General features: G+C 67.6%; 3 protein-coding genes across 4 annotated transcripts in view; 2 read left to right on the forward strand and 1 right to left on the reverse strand.

The window, feature by feature from the left end:
* Positions 1-764, forward strand: part of STK11 (serine/threonine kinase 11) — a 32,496-nt gene extending 31,732 nt beyond the window's left edge. For both annotated transcript variants that reach the window (XM_019293200.2, XM_010411586.3), the window contains exon 11: positions 202-764. The gene's annotated coding sequence lies outside the window, so the exon portion shown is untranslated. The remainder of the gene's footprint in view (positions 1-201) is intronic.
* Positions 765-1,230: 466 nt separating this feature from the next.
* LOC120411421 (CACN subunit beta associated regulatory protein) lies at positions 1,231-9,006 on the reverse strand. The gene is made up of 10 exons (XM_039566064.1): positions 8,857-9,006; positions 6,624-6,695; positions 5,920-6,065; positions 5,760-5,821; positions 5,292-5,457; positions 5,048-5,222; positions 4,700-4,852; positions 4,173-4,380; positions 3,876-4,059; positions 1,231-3,552 (listed from the first exon to the last, which is right to left on the reverse strand). The coding sequence occupies exons 2-10, from the start codon at positions 6,669-6,671 to the stop codon at positions 2,364-2,366; spliced, it is 2,331 nt and encodes a 776-aa protein (XP_039421998.1). The 5' UTR covers positions 6,672-6,695; positions 8,857-9,006; the 3' UTR covers positions 1,231-2,363.
* A 575-nt stretch (positions 9,007-9,581) lies between these two features.
* ATP5F1D (ATP synthase F1 subunit delta) lies at positions 9,582-12,714 on the forward strand. Its single transcript, XM_039566066.1, has 5 exons — positions 9,582-9,749; positions 10,538-10,691; positions 11,047-11,135; positions 11,596-11,724; positions 12,587-12,714. The coding sequence occupies exons 1-4, from the start codon at positions 9,615-9,617 to the stop codon at positions 11,716-11,718; spliced, it is 501 nt and encodes a 166-aa protein (XP_039422000.1). The 5' UTR covers positions 9,582-9,614; the 3' UTR covers positions 11,719-11,724; positions 12,587-12,714.
* Positions 12,715-17,649: the final 4,935 nt, after the last annotated feature.

Consider the following 17,649-nt stretch of genomic DNA (forward strand, 5'->3'; position numbering starts at 1 on the left):
TCACGAGCTGTGGGAGCATCCAAAACCTTCCAAGGGCAGCTCAGGGACCCCAGGCCCCTCTGCCTCTGCAGGGACCCCAGGCCCCTTGCTCCCATCCCGGGGTGCCAGAGGGAGCCCCGGGGCAGGGCAGGAGCAGAGCCAGCACCCCAAACTGGGCACCCCCTGCCCTCCCTAATGCCCTTCTCTCTGTTCTCCCCACAGCGTCCCCAGGCCCCGGGCCAGCCTGCGTCCCCCTCCTCACCCCAGCTCTGCCTCTCTCCTGGGACTGGACTGTGCTTGCGATCCAAAAGGAAACCAGAGGAAACCAACCAAGGAGCCCCCCTTCCCTCCCTGCGCCCCCTGCTCCGGCCAGCGCCAGGACACGAAGCTGCAGTGGCCGGACCTTCCCCTCTGGACACCTGGAAGTTGAACTCTGCAGCTGCCAGGACGCTGCCCCCCTCCCCCCCAATCACTCTTTGCCAATCAAGACACTGATTCTGTTTTTAATTTTGCGATGGGAAGGGAGGGATGAGGGGTCGGGGGGGTGGGACCCTCCCCCTCCCCCCTGCCGGGCCCCCCCCCCGGCCATGTAGAGTCGTGCAAAGCCATTGCCGTGCACTTTATGTTTTAGACTACTGTTATATATTATATATTTTCCTCTTTTTTTTTTCTTTTTTGTTTTGTTTTGTTTATATTTGCGGTATATTTAGAGATTCCTACACATCGTGATGTGTTAAAATAAACCAGATGAGGAAAAAAAACAAAAAAAAAACAAACAAAACCAACAGGTATTAAGACAAAGCAGAACTCTATTACACCTGCATGCTGCACGGGGGCTCGGAGGGGCTCGGAAGGGAACAGGGCCCAGGAAGGGCTCAGAGCTTGGGAGGAATCTGGGCTCGGAAGGGATCGGGGCACTGGCAGCCACTTGGCTTTTTTTCTGCCTTTTTTTTTTTTTTTTTTTTTTTTTCCCCCCCTTTTTTTTCCCCTTTTTTTTTTTTCTCTTTTTTTTTTCTTTTTTAAAGAAAAATAAAGTGAAAACAGCAGGTGGGTTTCATGTCCTTCCTCCTGCAGCAGGCAGGGTCAGGGGCACGACCAGCCCCTCTTCCTCCTTTTCCTTTTGGAAGGGCACGGCCCCCCCAGGCAAACCCTACACTTGTGGGGCAATGCCAGGTCCGGAGCCCCCCTGCCCCCCCAAGAGGCACCATCCCGGGGGGAAGAAGGTAAGAAAAGAGCTCAGAGACGTCACGGTTGGTTGGTTTTGGTATTTCTCCTTTGTTTATAGACTTAAAAACGCGGAGATGATGGAGGGAGGGCTTTGGGCAGAGCCTGCGCAGAGGGAAGGGGCAACCCGGCCTCTACTCGCATGCAATGGGGGTTTGGGGGGGCCCTGCCTGTCCCCCCCCCGCTGCCGAGTCCCAGGTGACGGGGCTGGGCTGGGGCAGTTTCTTTTTTTTTTCTCTTTTTCACCCATCCTTTGAAACACAAATAAAAACCCAATAAAAAGCAAACACACCCCTCCCCCCGGAGCAGCCGCCGCCTCTGTAAAAATCAATAAATATCCTCGAGCCCCCAGTGAGCTCCTGGGGTGGTGGGGGGCACTGGGGGTCACCCACAGCAAACACTGGGGACCCCCTGCTCTGCTCTCACCCTGTACCCTGGGCCGAGGGGGGAGCACCGGGGGCAGGCACCAGGCAGCCCCCACCCCTCCGGGGGGTATTTTTGGGGTCCCCGGGGCTGATCCTGACCCCCCCCAGCCCTTAGGCTGCTACTGTGGGGCCCCCCCACAGGAGGTGCTTGAACCCCTCAAGAATCCCCCTGGCCCAGGCCTCCTGCTTCCAGTTTAGATCCCAGGCTCCCTGCAGATCGTGGAGGGGGTTTGGGATTGAGGAGGTGACTCCCCCCTCCCCAAACTGCCCCCTGGCCGGGGCGGCACCGCAGCATCCCCCGGAGCGGGAACACCCAGCTCCGGCCCCTTCCTGGCGGGGACATTCCCGGCCGGACGAGAGGCTTATTGCTTGTAAAACCACGGAGAGAGGGGAGAGCGGAGGTGCCACGGGGGCTCAGCGGGGTTGGGGGGTTCAGCAAAGTCCCTTAGCGCTGACCCCCGGCCAACGCTCGGCTTCTCCTCCGCGCCCCGACCCCCGGGGCTCTCTCAGTCCGGGCCCTCGCTCCCGGGCCGGGGGGCTCGGCCACCCCGCGCTACCGGACCCCCGCGGTGGGGGTACAGCCAGGGGCCCCCACGTGCTCTCCTGGCCTTCCCGGGCCGGGACATCCTTCCCGCACCGGGCACCCCGTGCCGGCAGCAGGAGGGGATGGAGCCCCCGAACCCTTGGTGGGGGCTGAGCCCCCCTGTGCCGGGGTCTCTCCCCCTCACGCTGGGCCTAGACCGGGCTGTGGTCGGGGGGGGCATCACTGGCCGCCACGGCCACCGTGCGCTCGGGGGTCTCTCTCTCTCCCGCTTTCCTAAGGTGCCCATACAGCCGCTCCTCCAGGCCGCCGGCGATCTTGTCCATCAGCTCCGAGCTGGAGCCCAGCCCCAAGCATCTCCCGGGGCCGGGGCAGTCATCGTCCTCAGGGGGCTCGGAGCCAGCCTTGGGCTCGGGGGCTGCCTCTCCGGGCTCCTCCACGATCACCTGGATCTCGGGGTCAGGCAGCGCCGGGGCAGGAGGGACCCCATCGGCCGCCTCGGCCGCCTCCTCATCGCCGGCGCTGACGATGCGGGGCAGGGGGCTGTGGAACCGGGCGTCCAGCGGGTAATTGGCGCTGTCGCCGCGGCGCAGGGGCGTCCGGTGCCGCTCCAGCGCCGGGTACCGCACGCCGGGGTCGCTGAATTGCTTCGTGTGCTGCCACTGCTTGCGCAGGTGGGTGCGGGAGCGGTGCTTCCCCCGCAGCGGCGACTCGTCGAACTGGGGGTCGTGGCGCACGAAGGCGTTGAACAGCGCGTCCGTCTTCTCGTCGATGCTGTAGTCCCGCCGGGGCAGCCCCTCCCGCCCCGGGAACATCTGCCCGTACGGGGACCAGGCCAGGGGGCTGTGGGGACGGAGGTGGCTCCCACCCGCTGCGCCCAGGGTCGTGCTCCCCCCCTCCTCCTCTTCCTCCTCTTCCTCCTCCTCCTCCTCCTCCTCCGGCTCCCGGCCCTCGAAGCTCTCGAAGATCGTTCCTTTCCGCCCGGCGCTGGTGAAGCAAATGCGCTTCTCGGAGGCCGTCTGGTCCTTGGGGGGACCCTCCTCGCCCCCCCGGCTGGGCGCCTCGATGGAGGCGTAGCCACTGTCCATCTGCAGCAGCTTGCGCGTGCCGGGCTCCGACTCCTCCGGCTTGGGCCGACCCCAGAACTTCTCCTCGGGGCCTTCAGCCTCGTCCAGGGAAGGGGAGGGGCAGGGGGGCACGCCGCTGGCGGAGGAGACGCTGTCCCCGCCGTCGCTGCGCACCGAGTCCTGGTCGTTGCTGCGCTCGGAGGCCGCGTACAGCTCCAGCGAGGCGCGCAGGCTCCAGATGTCGTGGTAGGCGCTGGGCTGCTCGGGGACGCCGGACTCGCCGGGGCTGCCCGCGCCCCCCTCGCCCGGCTCTAGCCTGCGAGCACCACCCCGGTGTCACGTCAGGGACCGGACAGAACCCGCAGGCAGCGGGCAGGGATGTGCCAGCCCGGCCCCTGCAGGCTCCACAGCGGTTCCATGGTGCCACCCGGTCCCCCATGCTGTCCCCACCACCGTGCCCGCGCCCCAACCCAACCTCCCCATCACCAGCCTCCCCCAGACCCCTCACCCCAGACCCGGTTGCCCCACCAGAGCCGCAGAGGTGGGAGCTCCCCATGCCCAGGGCAGCGTGGGGTCCCTCGGTGACTTCCCGGTGCCCGGCTCACCCATCCCCGTCCCCTCTTATCTACTGAAAAATACCTGCCGAGAGAGGGTGGGGGGCTGGCGGGGGAGGGCAGGAAGGGGCCCCCCGCGGGGTGGAAGGCCACGTCGTCCGTGTGGGCAATGTACTGGATGATGTCGGTCTGATGGGGGTCCCGGTCCTCCTGGTCCATGCTCTCGCTGGCCGCCCGCTGCCTCTGGAACTGCCGACGCTTGGGGGACCCTGGGGGGCGCAGGGCAGGGCTGGGGGGACAAACCCAACCGGCACCGCCAGACCCCCACCCACACATGTCCATCCACCCTGCACAGCCCCGTGGGGCCCCCACTGCCCCCCACCTCTGGTGTCCAGGCTGGACGCCCGCTGGGTGCTCTCCAGCTTCCACTTCTTGATCCTGAAGTAGGGGCTGGCCCCATCCAGGCTGGCGTGGCGACGCAGGCGAGTGAAGAACTGCAGGACGGTGCCCTGGGGGGGGGTCGGGGGGATCTCCCCGGGGCCGGCACTGCCCACCCCAGCCGCCTTCCCGCTCCTGGGTGCTGCTGTGAACTGGGGGTGTGGGGGGGGCCGTGAGTGCCCGCTCGGTCCCACGCATGCCCCCCCAGCCCCGCCGCATCCCACTCGGCTCCTTTGTCCGCTCCGCAGAGCTGGGCCACAGCAGATGCACAAATGTCCCCCGGGGCAGGGACAAGGCAGGGGGGGCAGAGCCTGTTTCTAGCTGGATGCCCACATCTCTCCCTGGCACGGAGTGGGGGGGGAAGGGATGGGATCTGGGGGAACAGGGAGGGAGCGGGACAGGACCCTTGGGGCTGCGCAGGCTGGGAGCCCCTTCCCCTGCCAAGTCCCGGCCCCCTGCTCCAGCACTCACCGAGGGGCCCTCCCCGGAGTTGGAGGAGGTGGACGGGCTGGCCTCCGTGAAGCTGGTGTCCACGGTGGAGTTGTAGGTGTCCCCGGGCAGGGCAGAGCTGGGGCCCACGGCATGGCTGGGGAGCACTGGCCGAGGCAGGGCCCCTGCGGGGGGCTGCAAGGCAGAGCACGCTCAGCGGGTCTGCATGAGGGTGGGGACCAGGAGGGGCCTCTGCACCCCAGGGCCTCCTGTCTCCACTTCCAGCAAGGCCCTGAGACTCCCACCCTGGGCCCAGCGGTGCCTCCCTGGGGTGCTGTAGGATGCCCGGCTCCCCATGTCCCACCTGTCCCTCCGGCGCTGGGGGCTCACCTGGAAGATGGCGAGACCAGGCTTGGGCGGGGGCAGGCGGGGGGTCATGGCCAGGCTGTTCTCGCTGGACTCGCACTCGTGGATGGTGACAATCTTGAGGGCAGGCGGTGGGAGGTGCAGGTGGGTCAGGCGGGCGTTCTTCAGGTGATGGAAGTCCCCCTCTGTCAGTGTGTACCTGCGGGACAGCCAGGTCAGGAGGGGCAGCCCTGGCCCTCCTGTCCCACCCCTCAGCCCAGAGCTTCACCTCCTCCCCTTCTCCTGGGTCTTCTTGCCCTGGTCAAAGAGCGCGGCCTCGTTGAAGGAGACACGCCGGGCAGTGGAGGAGCTGGAGGACAGGAACCGCTCGCTCTCTGCATCCCGGTAGCTGGAGGATGACAGGCACTCGGGGTCCTCTGCTTTGCCGGTGATATCTGTGGAGAAGGGGGTCAGCGACCAGCTCCCCCACCGTGGTGCACCCCGGCTTCCCCACCTGAGGCTTGGCAAACTTGCTGCACCCATGGCCTCAATGCCAGCCTGGAATTCCCTGCTCCCGGCTGCCAGTCCCGCTCCACAGCCAGGGATGGATAATGGAGAGTACAAGGGGTGTGTGGTGGTCATTGCTGCGGGGCCGGCGGCTGCACCTTGGGAGGGGAGGGCCCAGGAGCTGCCTCACTGCCCTCCCCAGAACTTGGGATGCCGCTGGGGGGGTCAGCGCTGCACTCGGGTCACTCACCCTGCGCTGGCTGCGAGTCATCCAGGTAAGTGGTGTTGGTTTTCTCGGGGTCATCGCTGGCTCTGCGAGGGAAGGAGGATCAGAAGTGTCCGGCCCAGCCTCCCCAACCCTCCTCGCGGTACCACACACCCCGTAGAGAGTGGCATCACCCCTAGCCCACCTGGAGTGCCGGCGGTCGGCCTCGCAGCAGCGGCGGCAAATGATCAGGATGCCTGAGAGCAGGACCAGGGTGCCCCCGATGAAGATGGAGAGCAGGGCGAGGAGCAGCACGTACCCATCCTGGGGGGACACCTCGCCGGGCACCGCCTGCCCGGGCCCGAGGAGCTGAGCCGCGAGGACGCGCTGCGAGACCCCAGCCCACCCCAAATCTGCCCCCACTGCGCTGACGCCAGCGCTGCTCCCCAGAGCCGCCGCGCCCCCCCCCCACCCACCCCCCCGCCGCCCCCGGGCCCTGCCTGCACCAAGGCAACGGCAGCCGGGGGGGCTGAGCCACCCGCGGCCCCCGCGCCAAGCAGGAGTGGGAACGGGGATGGGGACGGCGACAGGGCCCCCAGTCGTTCCCCGCCGCGGGGGTCCGTGCTCACTCCCCCTGCCCGGGGCAGAGGGGCTGATCCGACAGCAGCCCCCAGGCCCTTGGACCCCAAGCACCCAGAGCATCCCAGCGGTGCACGAAGAGCTGTCACCCACGCCCAGTGCTGGCAGAGCAAGAGGTGACAGAGGGGCTGCTGCTGTCCCCATCCGAGAGAAGACGCCAGCCCCAGGGCAGCCACGAGAACCCCACAGCTCCCAACATGCATCCCCCCCTCCCGCGGGACCCTGAGGCTGGCGACGTGGGGAGGCGCGGCAGGGACAGGCAGGTCTCACCGTGGCGCTCTCGGTCGCGTTGTCCCAGGGTGTTGGGTCATCGCTCATGGTCTGTCCCGGCCCGAGCGTGTCCTGGGGCGGGGGGAGACAGAGGGAGGCACCGGCCCGGACGGCGGGGCCGGGCCGGGGGCGGCGGCGGCGGCTCCTGCCCGGCCCCTGCCCGGCACCGCGGCGCGGAGCTGCCGGGAGGGACCGGGAGGGAGGGACCGGGATGGAGAGATGGAGGGAGGGACCGGGATGGAGGGATGAAGGGAGGGTGTGCTCAGGGGAAGGATGAAGGGATGGAGGGTGTGGTCAGGAGGGAAGCAGGGATGGACGGATGGAGGGATGGGGAGGAGGGGGCAGAACCGCTGCCCCTCCCCAGGGAGCCCCTCACCCCCGCCGGGCACAGCCACCCCCCGCGCCCAGCCCTCGGACTCGCGTGGGCACAGCCCCCGGCCCCGCAGAGAACGGCTGCGGTCCCCACGCCCGGCTGGGGCCGGAGCCGCCAAACAGTGGCTGGTGCTGGTGGCCAGAGCTGGCCCGGGGGGAGAAGTCCCTGCCCCGGATCCGGGGTGACGCCGCGCTGCCGTCCCCGGGGGCCAAACGCAGCCCCAGCCCCGCTGCCGGGGGACCCCCTGCCCGCGGAAGGTCGGGGGGAGCCGCGCTGGGGGCACCCGGCAGGGACGGGGGGCAGGTGGCCGCCCCACAGCTCGTGGCGTGGGTGTCGCCGGAGCGCGACGGGTGACGCTCGTGAGTCATCCCGAGAGCGGCTCCGTCACCGGGCTGTCCGCGCGGGGGGGACACCGAGGGGCCGGGGGGGCCGGGCCGAGCTCCTGAGGACCGAGAGCCGCGGGGGACAGGGGTCCCACATCCCTCCGCGGAATCGGCCCTGCGGCCTTTGGGGACCTGGCGGGGCCCTCGTCCCCCTCCCGCGTGTCCGACCCTTCCCGGGGGCTGCCGAGCTCCAGCTCCCGCTGCGAGGCCGTGTGTCCCCTCCGTGTGTCCCCTCCGTGTGTCCCCTCCGTGTGTCCCCAGGCTGCTGAAGGGGCTGAGCCTGAGCTGGGTGGGCGATGCTGTTGGGGACCCCCGGAGCGGGCAGGGGTGGGCACTTGGAAGCCGCTCAAAATTAGGTCAGTTGAAAATGTGAATGGAGCCCGTGAAGGGGTGGGGACTGTCACTCGTGGGGACAGCGCAGGGGTGGCCGTGTCGCAGCTGGCAGTGAGGGATGGTGATGGCTGAGGGCAGCCCTGTCACGGGTCGGGGTATGAACCCCTTGGAGGATTATCGGGGTGTTGGGGGCCACCCGAGGCAGAGAACCCCCTGCCCACACTGCCCCTCGGGCATCTCCAAGCTGGTGGGATGCAGCACGAGGTGAGGGGACCCATCCCGCGACCCCCGAGACAGGGAGGGGGGAGGTCCCGCTTCCGACCACATGGGGGGATCCCGGCAGAGGGGCTGCGGCTCCACGCGGGATGGGCGCCCCACGGGCGAGATCCTTGCGGGGCACCCTCAGGCCCGAGGCGGGGGGCGCGGGGCGCCGGGGGGAGCGGGAAGAATGTTCCTCCTGTTCCCCATCATGGAGGAATCCCGTCTCCATGGCGACCCGGCAGGAACAGGACGGCCATTGTCTGGAGGAGGGGGCCGGTCCCCGGGCTGTCCCCCCGAGAGGGGGGGGGGGACACGGGGCGGGTCCTGGGGTCGCCACCAGTGCCCAGGGCGGAGGCTCGGGGGCCGGGGACCCCGATGGTGCCGCGCCCCCGCACGTGGGAGGGGGCGCGGGGGGCGGGCCGGGGCTGTGCCCCACGCGTGTGTGCGACCCACGGGGTCCGGCTGGGCCGGGGTTGGGCTGGGGGTGTGGCGGGGACCCGCTCTGCCCCCTGTGACTGCAGCCCCGCGCCCCAGCCCGGTGACGGGGATGCAGTCAGGGATGTGGGGCGGGGATGGAGGCAAGGATGCGGGATGCAGGCAGGGATGCGGGATGCAGGCAGGAATGTGGGGCAGGGACGGAGACAGGAATGCAAGATGAGGGATGCGGGCAGGGATGTGGGGCAGGGATGTGGGGCAGGGATGTGGGACAGGGATAAGGAATGCAGGCAGAGCTGCTGAGAGGGCTGCCGACAGGGCTGGTGACAGCGAGGCAGGAGCCCCCGGGACCTCCACGCGCGGTAGGGAATGTTGGCCTCCTCTCGGCCGGGCCGGTTCCCTGTGTCGCGATAGGGGCTGTCGCGAGGCGGCGGAGCCAGACACTCACCTACAACCGAGACCGGGGCTCCATCGCCGCCGCTGCGCTCGGTGCGGCGGGGCGGCCCCGGGATTTATGAATGAACCGGAGCCGCCCCCGCGCGGCGCGGGCGTCACGTGGGGACAGGAGCTGCCCCAGCCCTGCCTGCACCAGCCCTGCCTGTCCCCCCACTGCACCCCCCTGCTCCTCTGCCTGCCCCACAGCCCTGCCTGTGCTTCTGCCTGCGCCTCCTCCCGCACCCCTGCCTGCACCTCTGCCTGTACCCCTGCTTTTATTCCTGCCTGCTCCAGCCCTGGCTGCACTCCTGCTTGCATCCCTGCCTGCACCAGCCCTGCCAACACCAGCCCTGCCTACACCCCTGCCTGCACACCTGTCTGTACCACCCCTACCTGCATCCCTGCCTGCACCAGCCCTTCTTGTATCCCTGCCTGCATCCCTGCCTGTACCACTCCTGCCTGTACCCCTGCCTGCCCCATAGCCCTGCCTGCATCCCCGTCCCACCTCCCTGTCTCCCTCCCTGCCCCGGAGCCCCCGAGCCGCTGGGGCACGGCCGGACCGGGGGCCGGGGGTGCTGCGGCCCCTCGGTGCGGGGGCGGAGCGGGACCCCCCCCGCCCGGCACCACGACACGCGGCAGGCGGGGAGACTACAACTCCCATAAGGCTATGCGGTGTAGCATGACGCTTTTCCTCCGCCGGGCGGCGCGCGGGGTGCGCTGGGAGCTGTGGTCCGGCGCCGTCCCGGCCTGCCTCGCGCCGCCGCCGCCGCCATGGCCGCGATGTTCTGCGCCCGCCGCCTCCTCCGCCTCGCCCGCCCCGCGCTGCCGCTGCCCCCCGCCCGTGGCTATGCCGAGCCCGCCGGCGGCCCCGCCGCCATGGCCTTCACCTTCGCCTCGCCCACACAGGTAGGCCCGCCCCGGTCCCGGTGTCCCCGCCGCCACCTCCTCTCCCGGTGCCCGCTGAGGGCCCGGGGCGGGCGGGGCGCGGCCGGTGCTGCCGCCCCCGCGGGGCTGTCCGTGCCCGGGGGCTCTGCGGTCCCCGGAGTCCGGCCGGGCTGTCACGGGGCTGTCACCGGGCTGACCTTGGCCCTGACCTCGGGCCTTGCCCGCCTGCCCCGGGCGCTCGGTCCCCGCCGCAGCGCTCCCGGGGCCTGCCCGAGGCCGGTTCAGCCCTTCCAGCCCCGCTGCTGGACCCGCTGTGCCTGCCAGGCCCGGCCCCGCCGCAGCGCCGCCGGCCCGGAGCGGTACCCGGCCGGTCCGCCCCCGCCGGGCCCGGGGCTGTCCCCGGGGCAGGGCGCGGGCTGGCGCTGGGGACAGGGACAGCCCGGCAGCGTGGGCCGGAGCGGGGACGGCAGCTCAGGGCTCCCCACGCGCTTCCCAGGCTGCTCCCGGCTGTGCCGGCGCCTCTCGCCCACTCCCGACTCCGTGTCTCCATGAGCCGCCTCCCCGCCGTGCCCCTGGGAGCTGGGAACGCTTCCCCACTGCCTTTGCCAGGACCTCTCCTCCGGAGCCCGGCTCTGCTCCCACCCCGTGCAGGTGCAGCCTGCCCTGGGCACACCTGGGTGTGCCGAACCTGCCAGGAGCTGGGAGCTGGGCTGCTCCCTCGGGATGGGCTCTTCCCTGGGCTCTGCAGAGCCGCCACTCTTCATCCCCCCCATCCCTGGTGACCGTGCCCCTTTGCCCTCTTCATGCAGGTGTTCTACAACGGTGCCAGTGTGAAGCAGGTAGATGTGCCCACGCTGACCGGCTCCTTTGGCATCCTGGCATCCCACGTCCCCACGCTCCAGGTGCTCCGGCCGGGCGTTGTCACAGTCCACGCCGAGGATGGGACGGCCACCAAGTACTTTGGTGAGCGAGGCAGGAGGAGCTGGGCGGGAAAGGTGTGCGTGGGGATGGTGTTCTTGGCGCTTTCGCAAGGGAGGCTCTGCCCATCCGGGTGTGGCCTGGTGCACTTCCAGGGATTTCTGCTTTCCCAGCCTGCCAGGGGCTCCTGGAAGCTGCTCTGGGAGCCGTGGGCTGGGGTCAGGTCTTGGTTCTGCTCAGGCTCTCTGGGAGCATCCCCTGCTCCAGCTTCCCATGGGATGGGAGCCGAGTTCCTGAATGTGGGAGTCCCTGGAAATGTGACAGGAGGGGGCCGAGGGTTTGTTTTGGGAAAGGATGGTGGGGATGCCAAGGCTGACCCACCCCACATTGTGCCTCGCAGTGAGCAGCGGCTCTGTCAGTGTCCACGCCGACTCCACAGTGCAGGTGCTGGCAGAGGAGGCAGTGACCATGGACATGCTGGACCTGGCTGTGAGTACTCAGAGATTGTGGCCAGCCCTGGGCTCCCTCCCTGGAGGGGATTTGCCCCCCCCCTTCTCTGCTCTGGGGTGCTTGTCTTGGGAGCTTCCTGTGCCCAGAACCCAGGGTTGTGTCTGACCCCCACTACCTTTTGGGATCAGAGGCTTGGGGCTCCTCCTTGGTGAACTCTCTGGAGAGAGGGAGCTCTGCAGTCATAAATCTCCATGCTATTTCCCACCCCTTGGACAGACACTGACCTTGTCCCCACCCCCAGAACAGCTTTTCCCTGCTGATAAGGTGTCTGGAGCCAGCACAGCTGTGTCTGTAGCTCTGTGGGGCTCCCAAGTCAGTGGGTCCTTGGCATCCATGTGAAGGGCCAGTGGCTGCAGGGGAGGAAGGGAGGGAGGGAAGGACAGTCCCCTGTCCTGCACTGTCTCCCAATGACACACGTTCCTTGTGCCCTCATGTCCAGACAGCGAAATCCAACCTGGAGAAAGCTGTGTCAGAGATGGCAGCAGCATCCGATGAAGCTGCTAAAGCAGAAGCTCAGATTAAGGTAGAAGCTAATGAAGCCCTGGTTAAGGCTCTGGAGTAAATCCAGGTGAGGCTCACCTGCAGCCTGGCAGAGCACCCAGACCTGCTCTAGGGCCTGCCGGGCTGGGCAAGAGGATCTGCCTGACTTTTGGGGAGCAGTGACACCACAGCTGTCACTTGCCAGGGTCAGGCCTCAGCTCTGGGGGGGCTCCTGGGGGTCCCTGGCTCAGAGCTGACCTGGGACTGCAAGATGGCAGCGGGGCTTGGGGCTGGGCTGGGTTGGGCTGTGGCACTGTGGGGTCCAACCCTGACACTGTGGGGTCCAGCCCAGCCCTCAGGGTCCAGCCCATCTGTCACACTGGAGTTCAGCCCTGACAAGGGTGGGTGGACAGTGCTGGGACAGACTGGGAGCTGCAGTGACTGCTGGGGCCTCGCTGGTGCCCCGGGTCCCCACTGGGACTGGCCATGCCTGGGGACAACTCGGGGGCAGAGGGGGGATGCTGGGCCCCACAGAGAGAGAGAGTACGTGGCCTCTGCCCCACATGCTCCCACTAAAGACAAACAGCTTAAGTCTCAGGGGAGGTGAGGCCAGGCTCTTACCTTGTGGCCTCTTTTTGCTCTGCCCTGCTCAGACTGTGCCTCATCCCTTCCCTTCCCACGTGCTGGCAGTTGGGAACTGCTGCACCGTGTGCTGTGTGGGGCTGTGAGTCACTGACAGCCTCCAACGGGCTCAGCCTGGAGCACAGGAGGGCACCAGCTCCTGCTCTCTCCTGCTCTCTGGTCCGGGTGCTCTTTGATCCCTCAGAGCCGGTGGCTCGTGTTTACTCACAGCAGTTGAGCAGCTGGAGTGGGGCCAAGCCCTGGGATTGGGATCCATGGCCCAGCCGAGCTCACCCCACGCTAACCCGACCCCACTTTGTGTTTTGTAGGAATCCCATTGTGGATGCAGAACTCCCAGCCTGTCCCTGTTCTGCTCCCTGGTTGTACAGTTGGAACGGGACAAATGGAAGCGGAGAAATGATTCTGATCAATTAAAAGGAAATGTGACCCCCTCTCATGGCACGTCGCCTTCTTTCCAGGCAGCAATTGCAGCCGGAGCCAGGAGCAGCTCCCAGCTCCTGCCCCAAGGCAGATTCACCCTTGGAAGGGGTCCCCAGCACTGCCCTGGGGTTTGGCTGGGCATTCCCCAGGGGAGATTCACCCCCAGGAGGTTCATCAGACAGGTTTATAACCCCCTCCCTGTATTCCAGCCACCTCCATCTCCAGTAACCACTTGGACAGTGGGATTTCAGCAGCACAGGAGGAGCACAGGTCTGGTCCAGAGCCGTTGTGTCCCAACTCCAGTTCTGCCTCAGCCTCCCGGCTCCGGCGCTGCAGGAATCCACGCCAGCCTGGCTGTTCCGGCACGGTGCTTCTCACAGCTGGACAGCAGCTGCCGGCCTCTGCCCCATCCCCTGCTGCTGCCAGTGGCACTTCCCCTGCTCCTGGAGACGGGCTTGGTGTGGAGAGGGAAGCAGATGCATGGTGGGAATCTTTCCTGCTTCCGTTCATGCTGGGGGTGGCTGGAGCCGCTCTGCTGAGCTCGGGGCGAGCTGGGTGCAGCCCTCTCTGAGGAGGCCACCTGGGGTTCCTCAGGGCTCCTCACAGCCCAGGAAAGCAGGAAGGGCTCACCGGGCCACGGCGCCGCTGGGAAGGGGCGGGTTTGGGCAAGGGGATGGCTCTGCCTGTGCCAGGCATCCGGGATGTGTGTCCTGTGTGTCCCTGCTGCACCAGCTGCTGCCGGGCCCCTCACTCCGTGCCACCCTCCCACGCCTTCCCAGAGGGATTTTGGGTTTCCACTGCTGTGCAGAGCTTCCGTTCCTCCCTCTGCGTCGCTCTAATCCCCTTTTGCCCGCAGTGTTCCAGCCCGGGAAGGCGTGTTGGCTGCCTGTGAGGTCAGCGCTCGCTGCTCCGGCCTCCCGCGGGCCCCGTGCGGCTCCCGCCGCTCCGTGCTTGGAGCAGGGCACAGCTATTTTTGGCGCTGCCACCCAGGATGTAATCTTGGCTGCCTCCTCTTCTCACCGCCACCTCCTCCCCCTCCTCTCGTTCACTCTGTCTTTCTCTCCCCCCCTTCACAAGTGATCAAAAATAGAGCCTGTGGTGTTAAATTTCTCACTCTGTGGCTTATTAAAAGCCTCCGAGTGCCTGACGCGGAGCCTATTTGAAGCTCAGCCGACTTCCAGCTCCTGAGCTGCTCTAGTGCCTTTTCCCCTTCCCCTCTCGTTCCCTTTTTTTTTTTTTCCTGAAAGGTCAGACATTGCACTGAGCATGAGCAAAGCTTCAGAGTCAGAGCTGTGCTAATTAAAACATCTTGGGAATTACTGGGGCCGGCCGGCTCCCTTCCCTCTGCTGCTGCACCTCTCTGTCCCCAGCTGCTATTTCGGCTGCGTGAGCCTCCCCCGGCACACGCAGCCGCGCTGACGGAAGGTGGCTGCCTTGGGTTTTTCATCTAATGGAAGAGCGTTGGCGAGGCCGGGAAGCTGGGGAAACGGCCAGCTGCTATTTTTAGGATGGGAAAAAAGTGTCTCCGTCAGCGTCCTCTCACCAGCTCTTCCCACTGCCTCCCGCCAGCGCTGGGGGAGCTGGGAGGGGGGGGCTGAGGAATCCGGTCCTGCCCCCCTCACAGGGTGCCCTTGGCCGGGTGTTCCACGGCCTGACGCCTGCTGGGACTTGTAGGCTGCGTTTGGGGGGAGCAGTGAGGGGCCCTTCCACGTCCAGAGACCGTGGGGATGGGGGCCTTATGGGTGCAAGGACAAGGCTTTGTCCTGAGCCAGGACGGGAGCAGCACTGGGCAGGGACTGTGGGTGCCTGGCTGGCGGCATCATAGCCCTGCTCACCCTGAGCTGCACTTTTGGGGGTGCAGGGCCTGTGTGGATGATTCCCTGTGCTCCTCCACGCTCCCAGCCCAGCCTGCTCCCTGCAGGGACGCCCCCCACCTCTGCCTCCGGCCCTTCCCCTCCCTGCTCGTTATCTGGCTCTGCAGAGCCACGTTCTCCTCCTCCCCTGGCTCCCGCTGCCCACGCTGGAGCCACCATCAGTCACATCCTGCTGGATGCCATGAAAATGGTCTGACTCGGTGCAGGAGATGTGTGGCTGCGGTTGCTCCAGAGGCAGAGCCCTTTCCTGCTCCCGGTTCTCTGTGCAGGTGCTGCAGGGATGAGCCCAGCTTGGGGGAGGGCAGGGAGGTGTGGATCATGATGTGAATCAGCAGGTGACTCTCCCTCCTCCCTACACCAGCCTGGTGTCACAGTGTGGCACTTTCCTGTCCCTGGAGTGCTGGCACCTGCCTTGGGCCACGGCAGCCTCTATCCGTGGTTTCTGCCTCTTTTTGGGGTGGTGGGTGCCGAGGTGCCCCTGCCTTTGGGTCCCTGCCTCTGCTGGGGCCAGCCAGGACCGGGAGCATCAGTACAATGTGGTGGAGTTATTCCCGGGAGCCTGGGACCTGTTTGCCTCTGGCTTTGGGCTGGGGCGTGGTGGGTGTGAGAGGGGAAGGGCTGCCCGGAACGTGGTGGGAGCAGGGGCAGGGCTGGTGTTGTCCCCCCTCCTCCCCTTCCACCCAGGACTCTCGCCCATGACTCGCATCCTCTGCTGCCAGATAGAGGGTGGGGAGCGGGGCCGGGAGCGCTCGGAAAGTGAAGCATCACGGATTCTGCCGGCGGCGTCGCTTCTCCGGGGGATGATTTCCGAGACGGGCCGGGCTCTGCCAGGCCAAATCTCCCGGTGCTGGCGGCCCTCCCTGCGTTTGGCCGCGTGGCATTTCCCCGTCCCACCCAGTCCCGAATGCAGGCGAAAGGTTCCAGCTCTCCTCTCTCTGCAGGAAAAACAACCCCAAACCCCACCGCAGCCCCAGGAAGCCCCGCTCCCGCCGGGCTGACTCATCCGGCAGAGCCGCCCCTTTCCCTGCCCAAACCTTGGCGCATTGGGGATCCTGCCTGTCCCAGCTGCTGCCCGCACCATCGGTGCCCACCCTGCAGCATCAGGCTGGGGGTACAGAGGCTGCCCCCTATCCCTCACACTACCAGGGGCTGCAGGATGTGGCAGCAACTCCCCGAAGTCTGGGGACCCCCGGGATGCCGGGCAGCTCCCTGCCTGTCCCCAAGGCTCTGCAGCACCTGGGTGCAGACCTGGCCCTCTCCCACCCCCAGGCCTGTGGGTGCTGCCGCTGGCCCCGGCGTGGGAAGGTCAGTGGAGGCTCCACACGCTGCCAGCACAGCCCGGAGTGTCCTTGGGCCACGCTGCCCTTGGGCGGCTCGAAGGCCAAATCCTCACAGCTTCCTTAGAATGGGGAGGGGGGGAGGGGGGGGGGAGCTGCTGTAATGATTAACCCGCCCGCGTTAATCGTTCCGGCCGGCAGCCTTTTTCCTCTGGGTTTCCAGCTCTGGAAAATGCTCCTTTTCCGACGCCCTCCCACGCACGTGGCCCCGCGGAGGGAGCGTGGCACAGCTCAGGGAAAACCCTGTGGGCAGGAGCAGGACCTGGCTCGGGGTCTGGCACCGGGATCTGTCCTGGTGGGGCCCCTCGGTCCCGGTTCTGGGGGCGCTTTGCCTGCAGATGGTGGCGGAGCCGTGGGGAGCGTCACCCCGGCGGCCTCACCCCCAAAATCCGGGCACAAGAGCGAGCGCCGGCAGGCGTTGAGGAGGGCGGGTGTTGCAGCCAGCACGACAGAGCTTGTCATGCTGCTCCCGGGCCAGCAGCCCCGGAGCGCCGCGCCAGCCACGCGGCAAACCTTGGCCCGGGGCGCGTTCTCTCGTGGGGAAACTGAGGCACAGATGGGGAAAGCCACTTGCAGGCTGGGGAGAGTGGGAACGGGACATGGGAATCTCAGACCCTGCTGCTGTGCTTGGCGATTCCACCACCCCTGTGGGGGAGCCCCCCCGGAGCTGCCGGAGTCAGGCAGGGGGCGGCGGGGGCGGCGCGTTGCCCTGGGGGTCCCAGGTGCCTTGGCAGGGGCTCGGTGCCCTGTGACCACGGGCACGGCCCTCGCTCGGGGCGGCCTTGGCGGCCACTCGCACTCGGCTCTGCTGGAGGTGGCCCAAAGCCGTGGGGGGCCGGAGGGGGTGCGTGGCCCTGTGCTGGGGGTTCCAGCAAAGCCCCCTCCCACTCCCTCCCGGCCACGGCCGTGACCCACGCGGGGCAGGGGGAGCCCGGGGAGGAAGCGGCTGCCAGCTGGGCTCCACGCCGGCTACAAAGGCGGCCCAGAGAGCCCAGCGGAATGAGGTGGCACTCGTCCAGGTTCCCACGGTGGCCCTGGTGCAGAAAATACACCCGGAGCTGGTGGCGGTTGCCACAGCGATGGGCTGGGTGCCATGCCGTGGAGGGGGGCATGACCCCGGACCCAGGTGTGCCGGCACGGGACCCCGGTGCAGGGCGGTGGGAGCTCCGTGTGGTGGTGGAGCCGGGCGCTGGCAGGGACCAAAGGCTCCTGCCCCGGCTCCCGCTGCCCCCGCCCGCCTTTGATGTGCCGGGACTTCGCCCTTGGTAAAGCTGGGAGGTTCCCAAGGAGTTCCCAGCTGGATCCTGGCATCCAGCACCCAGGTGCCCGGTGCAAGCCCCCCGTGAGCCATGGGGCTCCATCCGCCGCTCGGTTCCCTTTGCCCCGCTGCAGCCGGGGGCTTGGAGCCCCCGCGGGCTGCCCAGTTCCTGGCGGGGCCGGGAGGAAGCGGCTGCAGCTGGTCCCGGTGCTGGGGCTCTTCCTGGAGGGGCTGGCGCCGGGGTGGGGCTTGGGGTGGAGAGGGAAAGCCGGGGGGCCCGGGGCCGCTGCCCTCCAGGATGCCCCCGGCATGCGGCAGGGAGGGGACGGCAGCGCTTCCATCCCCATTCCCTCAAAGGCCACCACCTCCGCCGGGTATAAATAGCAGGATTGAGGCCTGGCGTGACACTGGAGTCACTTCTGCCACCACCACCTTGGGTGTCCCCCTCCCCCCCCCGCCCCGCCGGACCTCAATGGGGTCAT

Source organism: Corvus cornix, chromosome 28, assembly GCF_000738735.6.
Source record: "Corvus cornix cornix isolate S_Up_H32 chromosome 28, ASM73873v5, whole genome shotgun sequence".
NCBI lineage: Eukaryota > Metazoa > Chordata > Aves > Passeriformes > Corvidae > Corvus > Corvus cornix.

What these genes read in the sequence shown, in the direction of transcription:
- LOC120411421 (XM_039566064.1), bottom strand. Translation starts at nt 6,671, where the DNA reads ATGAGCGATGACCCAACACCCTGGGACAACGCGACCGAGAGCGCCACG. An exon ending in GCCGACCGCCGGCACTCCAG is followed by an intron (nt 5,822 to 5,919) that starts GTGGGCTAGGGG and finishes CTTCCCTCGCAG; the next exon opens with AGCCAGCGATGACCCCGAGA. An exon ending in ACTCCGGGGAGGGCCCCTCG is followed by an intron (nt 4,381 to 4,699) that starts GTGAGTGCTGGA and finishes CCACACCCCCAG; the next exon opens with TTCACAGCAGCACCCAGGAG.
- ATP5F1D (XM_039566066.1), top strand. Translation starts at nt 9,615, where the DNA reads ATGGCCGCGATGTTCTGCGCCCGCCGCCTCCTCCGCCTCGCCCGCCCC. An exon ending in CCTTCGCCTCGCCCACACAG is followed by an intron (nt 9,750 to 10,537) that starts GTAGGCCCGCCC and finishes CTCTTCATGCAG; the next exon opens with GTGTTCTACAACGGTGCCAG. An exon ending in GACGGCCACCAAGTACTTTG is followed by an intron (nt 10,692 to 11,046) that starts GTGAGCGAGGCA and finishes TGTGCCTCGCAG; the next exon opens with TGAGCAGCGGCTCTGTCAGT.